Raw genomic sequence first — 11,409 nt, 5'->3', positions numbered from 1 at the left:
GCCTGCTGAGTAACTGTAGCAATCAAATATACAATATTTACATCAGGAAAACCTTCTGCAAAAATCTGCATCGCTTTTGTTCAACTCTGTTTACATCTAATGACCAACAGAAAGCACAAAGTTTTCTGCATTTTTATTTTATTCATAAAATTGTCATCTTAAATTATCTCAATAAACTTCATCTGTCCTCCAATGTACTGCTACTGCCAAATGGACCAATTTATGGACCAAACATTTAACTGAATAATGAGAATAGACTTTAAAGAGGACCTATTATGCTCATTTTCAGGTGCATACTTGTATTTTGGGTTTCTACTAGAACATGTTTACATGCTTTAAAGTTCAAAAAACGCTTTACTTTTCTCATACCGGCTGTGCTGCAGCACCTCTTTTCACACTTAGTCTGAAGCGCTCTGCAAGGCAATTCAGGCAGTTCAGGAGCAGTGTTTCTGTGGGGGAGAGTAACTCCCTTTGGCGTGGACTTTGGGCTTTGTAACTTTGCAGACATTTTACATGCACAAAAACTATATAACAGAATAAAGGAAAGGGAAAAAGCACACAAGCATAATAGGTCCTCTTTAAAAAACCCGGATTAATCAATAATGAAAGTAATCACTAGCTGCAGTCCTAACAATGTTATTATAATATTTCGCTACAGAACTACAGCAAGTGTAGTTTGTTCCCTCAATGACGTCTCTTACAGCATCTAATACATTACAAACAGATAGTCAGAGCAGCCATAATAATATCTAATTACCTTAATTGGACAGAAAACATTATTATATCTATAAGCCAGCCAGCTTCCCCTCTGCAAGACATATAAACGCAGTATTTCACAGTAGCAAATCACATAATATATTATAATACACGTCGCTTACATTACGCATACAAGCATATGAAGATTAATGAGGATAATCTTTCTTAGTAGGGCACACACACACACACACACACACACACACACGCACACACACGTAGAGGCAGTTTTGGTTGTGTTACATGATGGAGCAGGTGAAGCCACAGCAGTCTTTCAGTAGTGTGAGTCCAGTTTTAGTGAGAAATGGCGAGGATGTCTGCTGGGATTTGGACACCACCTTTTGATCCACCAAAGCACCTGATTGAAAAGGAGACGTGACAGCAAACTCTTATTCACCACAGGATGTTCACACTCTCATCCTCTACATCTTCACTTCCTCAAATGAAAAGTTTGACATTTTGGAGAATATGCTTCTTTACTTTTCTTGCTTAGAGTAAGATAACACTTATGTAGGTCATATACAGGCATCGGTACTACATTGAGACTGTTTCATAACCAGTTAAAAGTTCCTCACAGTAGCTTTAAACTAAGTTGCTGGCCGTAACTTTAGCATACAGAATAAGCTAATTTCTCAAAATGTTGAAATTTTCCTTTAACATTTTCAGAAATCAAAACTCCATTCAGCAATAGCGATTCAATGTATTTATTATCAGTAATTAACTATTTTTTAAGCTTAGCTCAAGGAGTTTTTGTAGAATTAAACAACACTTCCTGCTACCACCAGTACCCCACGTGTCACCGAATCAACCAGGAGAGACATCTTAAGGATTATGACTCAATAATTCTGATGCATTTTGACTGATGCAGTCATCCAGAGCGATTTAGGGATTAGGGGTTGTAGCAGAACAGTTCTGCACGGTGTCTGGATCAGACATCATCCTTGTTTGGGGCCGTAGCCTACAGCTGGTTCAACTACCAGAAAAAAGTGTTAACACCTAACACCTTCATCCTCTGGCACACAAGAGTCATATAAGTGGAGAGAAATGGTGGCTGTAACGATAACTTTTAATTGGAAGCCTCCACATGACAGCCTCGTGGTTAGACTCACCTTTTGGAGCCAATGTCTTGGGAAATTTGGACTGTAAGAAGGCTGCCATTTCTCTGTCTTCCTCTCTTTCCCTGTGGAGGAGAATACGTGTTTTTTATTTGTCAAATATGTGGCTCTAAGATTTTTTAATCACGTTAAATGTCACTGGGCTGCATTTGAGAGAAAACGAACACTACAGGCTGCACTGACAAATCCTCAGGAGGTGAGTTTAATCTACTGTGCATGGTGTGAATCCACCGCTGCATCGGCACACAATCCTGTTCTAAATCTACTTTCACATACATATTGACTAATGAAGGAAGATGGCCTCTCACATCCCTGTAATCTCTTTCTGAGACCAATCAAAATGTCACTGAAAGAGATTCTTCTTCTGCTTATCGGTGGTGACAGCTAATTTAGCACCACAAAGAAAACATCTGAGTGACGGTGCGGTTATTATTCAGTGTAAATATACAGAGAGGATGCACGGATCACAAAGAAACAGAGCTATGAAAATCAGACCATTTTAAAAAACTGTCTGGATCAATAGTCTGAGATGGTGCAAATAAGTATATGTCAGTTTGTTTTAACAATAGGTATTGAGTAAGGAACTTTCCTTAGTGGAAACATCACTTGCAAGACCTGCTAAAAGCTAATTGAAAAGTTTAATTTTTACAATACTTAAATCTCACCATAATCTGAAGATCCAGACCTTTAGAACTGCTCACCTTTGCCTTAATGAAACTCATTGTGTTGTAAACCAACAGCACTGTAATGTCTGCTGTGCCTCAGAAAAACATCACCAAGTCAAAGTCTTTTCAACCGATTGACTCAATAACCTCACCTCAGCCGTTCAAACTCCACATCATCCACCAGGAAGTCTCTGGTCTCCACCAGCTTGTTGATCTGCTGCAGCAGCTCTTCTTCCTTCTCCCTGTCCTCCTTGGACTTGTCCTCGTCTGTTCAACAGTCACATTACAAGCCTTACAAAAAATACAGCAACAAGTGTTACAATACTAAACTATTATATACATTTTGTTTTGTATTTAAAGGTGCAGTGTGTAGGATCTGTGACCCGGCAGCCATGTTGAGATTAGCTGAGGAAATAACAAGCACTGCCCACCAGCTAGAGCAAACTTTCTAATTTTACAGCTAAACACTACACTACAAGATGTTTCTGAAAACATTTGAGGCGAGAAATAGGCATTACAGTACAGAATATTAATTCATGTTTGATCAGCGCTGCCTAGTTTGACCATTTGGTTGGAGTTTGCGAGTGATTGATAGCTGCCTCCGTTGAATCAACAGCCAATAGGAACGCTCTCTCTCTGAAATGACCTGTGATTGGTCAAATTCTCCCGTCACAGGCTAGATTTTTTAAAGCCTGAAAACAGAGCCATGACGAGGAGCAGAAGTCTAGTTTTCTCTCAGAACACTTGAATTACAATATGCTGAAAGGTTATTATAGAATATTTGCCCAATGATGCCAAAAAACATTCTGCCCATTGTCGTTTTAAGCGAAATGCCTGCAGATGAATTAAGATGAGACAAACACCACACAGTAAGACAGCGACTGCTTTTCAGTTTACCTGGAATTGAGACGAGTTTCTGCAGCTCCGTCTTCAGCCTTGTGATTTCTTTGCAGAGCTGAATGTCGTCCATCCTGAGTGGAAAACACACAAATTATGAATATATATTTTGCAGGCAAGCAAGTGATGTCAGTGTATAAAAGTAGACTTAAACTAGACTTTCAAAAGCTTTATAAACAAACATAGAATGCATTTTATATAATGGCAGTAAAGCAATATCCTTCCCAACTTTACATCCAAAAATCAGTGTGAAATTGTAGGAGCTTATCAAACAGAAAAACACTGGACTCAGATGACAGCGAGGTCTGTGAGTTTATTAGATGGAATAACACCGCGACGCTGCCCTTTGTGAATGAATCACACCTGACACTATCAGATCTCATTTCGCCGTCTGACTCTGACGCAGATTTCAAAACATCAGGGGCCGGTCACACAAGTGTTTGTGTCTGTGTCTCTCTGTGTGTTGGCTGCTATTACAGTGATGACAAAAAGAGGAAAATGACTGTATTGCATAGACAGTATGTAGGCTATTTGAGCTGTTGGTTTAATAAAATAGGTTTCACTTCAGTGTACTTCAGCAGTATATATTTCAGTGTGACTCATATGCTGCCACTCAGGGGTGTTTATTCAAAATGTGTTTGCATGAGAGTCGTCTTGTTTATGACGCAGTCAGCCTAAATAATGGTGCTGCATCCACTGCAGGAAGCAGGATTTCAGAAGAAAAACAAGACATGCTAGAAGCTCTGTGACAACGCTAACATGCTGATGTTTGGCAGGTATAATGCAGCTTAGAGTGTATGCAGGCTAGCATTTGCTAATTAATAATTATTACAATGAACATCTGTACCAACTTTCATGGCCATAGTTATGAAGACATTACAGTCTGGACCAAAGTGGTGGACTGACCGACCATCACAACGTGACTGCCACCCCAAGAGCCATGTTGCTAGTAACACTAAAGACATTCATAATTTTAAAACAATGAAAGATACATAAATATGAATTCAAATATTAAATGCTGAATACTAACAGGAATAGTTTGAGAGAGCGGACAGTGTTTACCGGAGGTTGGAACTGGAGGGTCGGCGCTACGCATCCATGGCAACGATACCATCGGTCGGGACAGCGTTATCACCTATCAGCTGTAACCGCCGTATAGGAGCAGGGCAGAGCGGCGGCCATGAGCTAGCCAGAGGGGCACGCTCACATGCACAAACATGAAATCTATTCTTCTGTTATTATACTGTTTGTCTTGCACCAACAAAGCCAAAGAAATCTCCTAGTGTATACCTCTTAAACCTGGCAATAAACACCTTTCTGATTCTGATTCTGATTCTGATGAACTAATAGGCACGTGGGGCCAGCGGTCGTGTCTGGAAGGTATCCTGCAAATTGCGAAAACTTGCAAAAACTATCTTAACCATAACCATTCAAGGTCAATGCCTAACCTTAACCATGTTGCGAGAGTTTTGCAATTTGCACGTTACCTTCTAACCACAACCGCGGCCAGCCCAGCTATGTCAACAAAGCATGGAGAAGCTCTGATTACAACACACACAGAGGGAGATTGACTTCATTCTCTGCTCAGGTAGATATTACTCCTCTATATCTTTATTTACATAGCAAATGTTTGCTGCTATATTAATGCTCTGGATATCGTATAGAGCACCTTTAATAAAATAACTGATTATAGCTTTTTCAAATTCAACCTCAGCTGTACAGAAATGTAAAAGTAATTTGTTTTCAGAAGGTACAAATTTGTTGTTTCAACAAATCTCCCCACCATGGTTGAGCTTCACTTACTGCCTGTTTCGCAGTTGATATAATACATGTCAACACATGGGAAAACAATCTATCATTGGGAGTGGGATTGTGCATAACTTTTCACCCTCCGGATGCGGGTGAACATGTTGGGATGGAAGTGAAAACATGATGTGAAGCTCATACGTCTCATCATGAACCACCAACACTTTGAAGGCTCGCACAGCAAAACAAAACGCCAAGCATAGGTCGTTATTCTCTGTTTCATCATATGGCCACAGTGCTGGTCGCTGCTCTCAGTGCCCGTTCCACCACTTCCATCCTCATGTGTCAAAATAATGAGGAAGGTCTCGAAAGAAAACGAGTGAAATAATTAAAAGTAAGGATGAGAGAGAAACGGAGTAAAGGGCATCTTTTAAGATCTGAAACAAAATGTGTGTGTGCTGTAGTCTGCTAAGACGTTAAATAGCACTGCTGTTTTCTTCACACACTTGTTGCCATCATGCACATGGCTGCTCTAGTGCTGGTGGCTGACAGTCACGGTGCATCATCTCTTGTTCCTGAGGGGCTGCTAACAGTGTCTTGGTGCATTCAAATCCCTGAACTGCAAAGCTTTACTGTATGTGTCGGGGTAGAGGACCAAACAGTGACATGATAAGAGAGAAGCATGTATTATCATCTTGGATCATCACTCTGTGTCAGTATCTTTTGTTTGTGTCTATGTTATTTACTGAACATGAGAACTCCGACTGAAGAAGCAGATCTTACATGTATCTCAGCTCTGATTCCCTCCGTACCAGGATGTCTCTTATCCGCTCAATCTTGCACAGCTCTCCTTCGATGTCCTCGATTGTGATCGTGGAGTCAGCCATAGAAATGACATCCTCCGCTAAAAGATAGGCAAGACCAAACATGTTTATTTGGTTCTCATCATGGGATTAAGAGTTTTAAAGACTTTATGTGTGATGGCCATCATCGAACAAATGACAAAAGCATCAAAATGAAGCACATTCTGTCAACTACAATACACAAATTTATTGTGAAATTCAGCTGAAATTGAGGCTGGCAACTCCTTCTATCATGTAACATCATAGCCCAGTCACACAGCAGTTTGTGTAATAGTCACGAAATTGATTTGTGTACATTGACACGAATTTCACGTTTTTCGTGATAGTCAGCATGAAATCAATTTGTATGTAATCCATGTAATTGTGAGCCAGGAAGTATAAAGAGCGGTGAATGCCCAGTAGGGGGGAGGTTGGGGTGGATGTGTGGGTCAAAAAACACCGGACTTTTGTCCAGGAGACTGATGTTCGTGTCCCATGTGAAACCACAAGTCAAAGTTAATTTATTTGTCACGTACCTTCTGTACCTAAGTTACGGCACTGCCGGGGTCATTTTATCCCAAACCACGATCTTTTCCTATACCTAACTAAGTAGTTTTGTTGCCTAATCCTAACCAAGTCAATCTTTTCTTAATCCTAATTTAGTAGTTTTGTTGCCTAATCGTAACCAAGTTGATCTTTTCCTAAACCTAACTAAGTAGTTTGTTGCCTAATCCTAACCAAGTCAATCTTTTCTTAATCCTAATTTAGTAGTTTTGTTGCCTAATCGTAACCAAGTTGATCTTTTCCTAAACCTAACTAAGTAGTTTGTTGCCTAAGCCTAACCAAGTTGATCTTTTCCTAAACCTAACTAAGTAGTTTGTTGCTTAAGCCTAACCAAGTTGATCTTTTCCTCAGCCTAACTGAGTAGAGTTATTTTATTTTTATTTTTTTATTATTATTTATTTTAAATGTTGAACTATTGCTTTACAATGTTTTTGCTAGATAAAGTCTGCTTTTTGTGACATTATTCTAACTTTGTTAGCACAGTAATTTGGCAGTTCTGGGTTATTCTGAGCAAAGTGAAAATGAAACATAGTTGCTGTCCTAATTAATTGCAATCATTATGTCCAATAAACCTCCCGTCTCAGTTATCAAGGTTCTCAAGAGTCTCTGGAGACTCATGAAGGAAAACTTAATGTGAATAAATTAAATATCCAGAAGCAAACAAAGAAAGCGCATGCATTTATGAATGACACAGTAAAACCTGCAATGATCCTAGTTCAGCTCTTAACATTAAATGTGCCCTGGATCAAATTCACCACCCTGCTCTGATCTGATCCGAGCTCTCTGGATACTTCCTCCCCCTCCAGTACTTCTTCAAGCATCACTGAGTAGCTCCAACGCTGCCTCCCCCTGCAGCCTCCTACTCCTCACCCGGAGCGATGAGTCATACAGCAGAGCTTGTATCGGCTTTTAATTAGCTGACCTTGTGTGAAAAGACGATCATACACACTGGATCACTGGGGATATCAGGGCTGCTCAAACACTCAATGTCTCCAAACCCACACTGGTGATACCACAACTCTATTCATCTGCATATGCATGCCCACACATGAATTATCAGCGAATAACAATGAATAATAAATCACTTTAATTATATTTGCTATATAGCAGGTTTGTGGAAATGCACTTGTTTACTGTTCCTCTTGCTTCTTAAAGCTTGCATATCATTTCAGTAGAATGCAGCTGTAGTAATAATGTCACACCATTAAGGCACACTTAAAGTCAACCATATGCTATATAAAGCAACACAAGTGTGCCTGTGTGTGTTATGTTGCACACATGGTATTACAGAGAAGACAATGGTAAAATGGGTATAACAGAGAACTAAGAACATGAGCCTTGAGGAACACCAAATATAAAATCTCACTATCAAGATAAAAATATACGTTAGGTGTCTCCATTAACATGGATGGATAACTGAAACGGGGCTAGTGTCAGGGGCCCCGCTGGCCTTCACCTGCATATCATTCAAAGAGACATGTACCGATGACGAAGAGATGCAAAATGACCACAAAGAGACAGAAAACAACTACGAAGAGACACAAACGACCAACAAAAGACACAAAATGACTTCAAAGAAAAACACAAAATGACTTCAAAGAGACAAAACTACCAAAAAAGACACATAATTACCTCAAAGAAACAAAACAACTACAAAGAGACAAAAGCCAACTACAAAGAGGCACAAAATGACCAAAAAAGACACAAAATAATATACAAAGAGACACAAGATGACTACAAAGGGACACAAAGCAAACAAAAGACACAAAATTACCCTTAAGGAAACACAAAACAACTACAAAGAGACAAAGATGACTAAGAGACACAAAACGACCACAAAGAGATGCAAAACAACAACAACAACAAAAGAGGCAAAACCACCAAAAAGTTTGTCTTGCTCAGGTGGTGGGGCCGTTTGCATGTCCCATTAAAGCTAAAACTATTAACCAATTAACTGGTTTGTTGATCACCAGAAAAATAATCTGCAACTATTTTGACAATCAATTAATTGTTTCAGTTATTTGTCAAGCAAAAATGCTAAAAACATTCTGCAGTTTCAGCTTCCAAATATGAGGATAACCTGTTGTTCTTTGCCTTATGTGACAGTAAACTGAATATCTGTATGTTGGACTATTGGTTGGAAAAAAAACAAGCTAATTGATGACGTCACGTGACAAAATGATGACACATTTTTTCACTATTTTCTGCCTTTATATAGCAGTTGTAGCCATTTTTCTTTTATAACCATCAACACAATTCATGAATCTTCTTGGAAACTTTACAGACCTTTTTTCCCTCAGTATCTTTATATTTATTTATATGATTCTAAAGCAAGAAAAATAAAAAGATGAAATAACTGGAGGAGTTTTATTTTTGGCAGTGTGGAAGAAGGCTCTTATATAGATGTAAATGTATGAAAATATAGGAACAAACTTATGGTCCCTATATGAAAATATTCCAGGAAAACATAATTGAACTGTTGAATTAATAAATTAAACATGTTCTCCTGCAGAAAATACTTCCCCTCCACACCAAACTAGAAATATTGAGTCCCTCCATTGACCCCCTTCAGGATGTCTAAAACCCTGCTGAAAGATAACTTTACCATTCTCACAGTGAGAATCTGCAGGGACCTGAAGCTTTCATTCTCTCTGCTCAAAGTTGGTGCAATGGACACATCTCCTCCTCTCGCTGATCACTTCATACACTAAGTCTATCTAAACATGCATCCAGAGAAATTCAAACACAAAACACGTGCACAAAACACTCACCTGGATTCTCCTTCGCTTCGTCCACCTGCGTCTTGTCCAGAGAGCCGTACTGCTTAGAGGATCTTCTCTCTTCTTTGTCCATATTGTTAAAAAACACTCCCCTTCTCAGACACTCTGGCAGAAAAATGAAAAAGAAAGGTTTGTGCAGGGTGTAAATGTATATTAAAAGGTATCGGCTAGGTCCATGCAGCGCTGCTGTGACGTTGTGAGGGAATATAACGGGAGGAGAGCTGCCAACAGATGCTGAACAGACTCCTACAGAGGTGGATGTCAGTCAGTAGAGAGGAGCTGAGGCAGCTGGTCTCTGCTGCAGGGAGACACCTGCTGGTTCACCAGCACTATGACACACAGCAGCAGCTACTACTAGTCAAGTCTACTGCATTCACAACTTCATTTAGTGACAAAGAAACACAAAAAAAACTATAAAGAAACACAAAACGACCAAAAAAAGGACAAAAATAACCTCAAGGAAACACAAAACAACTACAAAAAGACAAAAGACGACTACAAAGAGACCCAAAACAACTAAAAAAGACACAAAATTAACCTCAAAGAAACACAAAACAACTAGAGAAACACAAAACAACTACAAAGACACACAAAACTACCAAAAAGGCACAAAATTACCCTCAAGGAAACTACAAAGAGACAAAAGATGACTACAAAGAGACACAAAAGACCAAAAAATGAATTATAATTATTATTCTATGTCATTTTTTATTCTTTAAATTTCCCCATTTATTTATTTACTCATTTATTTATTGACTTATTCTTTTATTTATTCCTCTTTCTATTTTTTATTCTTTGACAGATTTATTCTTTTTTATGGCATTCCTATGACTCCATAGCCGGGAAGAGTATGACAAACTGCAATCTTAAGAGTAACTAAAGCAGTCACACAAATGTAGTGGAGTAAAAAGTACAGTATTTACATAGTGGAGTAGAAGTAGATAGTTACATTAAATGTAAATATTCAAGTAAAGTACAAGTACCTGGAATTTGTACTGAAGTAGCCTAAAGTACTTGAGTAAATGTACTTAGTTGTATTCCACCACTGCATTTGAATCCATTAAGAGAAGCTGACTACTTATAACTGAATTTGTTTCCCAAACAGAGTAAGTGTATGGAGTCAAATCAGGGCGTTAAATTAACAGACATCTGCCATTTGAATGCTCTGCTGCGCTCTAACCACTACACAACAGCCCTCTCCACAGGAGAATCCAGCCGTCTTTCACCAGGAATTTTTCATCGCGCCTGATTGAGTTCAGCTGTTTAACGACATGATGGGGACGACTTGATTTCATGCGGCTTGGTCCTTGAGGGCCCCGCCAGATGTTTGGGGAGCGCAACGTGCATCTGTCTGCCACTGTGCCATAGGATAGCAGTGTCCCAACCCAGGGACGTTTATTCATTCATTCACCCCTCAGCCACATATACAGCCACACTGCTGCCACGAGGGTTTGTCATTCAGTCTGCATGACACAATATTAAAAGACATACAGAGTCAATCCTGTTCCCAAAACTGGTGAGCAATGAGTCTGAAAGCATTTCTCTGGAATTACATGAATTGGATTTAAAGCGTTTATTAAACATTTATTCTGGCTGCTGGTTGCACTTCACATGAAGTGTAAGATTATTTATTTATTGCGAGAGGAGGTAATGCTGGAGTCACACGGCAGATGCTTCTGCTATACAAAGGGACTGATTCTCTTAGCATGAATAGAGTTTATTTTTCACAGTACTCAGGTCTGTAACAGGTTGAAGAATTTCAAACACAACATAGACATGAAGAAACTTTCTGGACTGAAGAAAATTACATCAGGGAGCCTTTTTTATCGGTAATTTGACCAGGCAGTATGTGTAATCCACATTTAGCATTTTTAACTTAAAGGGGAACTACGATCATTTTCAAAATTCATACATGTTATTCCTATGGTCTAAGACAACAGTCCAAAAAAATATATATAGTAAACAAACTAAAACTCAAACTTATGATGTCATAGGGTACAAAGTGTGGAACTGCTCCATAGACGACGATTAGGGAGAGATGTTCTAG

The 11,409-nt window shown here is 39.1% G+C and overlaps 1 protein-coding gene across 1 annotated transcript; it reads right to left on the bottom strand.

The window, feature by feature from the left end:
• Positions 1-121: 121 nt before the first annotated feature.
• Positions 122-10,599, bottom strand: zgc:171844 (uncharacterized protein LOC100151763 homolog). The gene is made up of 7 exons (XM_037791320.1): positions 10,346-10,599; positions 9,354-9,467; positions 5,960-6,080; positions 3,431-3,504; positions 2,686-2,800; positions 1,863-1,933; positions 122-1,111 (listed from the first exon to the last, which is right to left on the bottom strand). Exons 2-7 carry the CDS (start codon positions 9,433-9,435, stop codon positions 993-995), a joined length of 582 nt encoding a protein of 193 aa, XP_037647248.1. The 5' UTR covers positions 9,436-9,467; positions 10,346-10,599; the 3' UTR covers positions 122-992.
• Positions 10,600-11,409: the final 810 nt, after the last annotated feature.

This window comes from Sebastes umbrosus, chromosome 14 (genome assembly GCF_015220745.1).
Source record: "Sebastes umbrosus isolate fSebUmb1 chromosome 14, fSebUmb1.pri, whole genome shotgun sequence".
Classification (NCBI taxonomy): domain Eukaryota; kingdom Metazoa; phylum Chordata; class Actinopteri; order Perciformes; family Sebastidae; genus Sebastes; species Sebastes umbrosus.
This window is presented reverse-complemented; position numbering and strand designations above follow the sequence as displayed.

What these genes read in the sequence shown, in the direction of transcription:
- zgc:171844 (XM_037791320.1), bottom strand. Translation starts at nt 9,435, where the DNA reads ATGGACAAAGAAGAGAGAAGATCCTCTAAGCAGTACGGCTCTCTGGAC. An exon ending in GAATCAGAGCTGAGATACAT is followed by an intron (nt 3,505 to 5,959) that starts GTAAGATCTGCT and finishes TTTTCCACTCAG; the next exon opens with GATGGACGACATTCAGCTCT. An exon ending in CAAGACATTGGCTCCAAAAG is followed by an intron (nt 1,112 to 1,862) that starts GTGAGTCTAACC and finishes CTTTTCAATCAG; the next exon opens with GTGCTTTGGTGGATCAAAAG.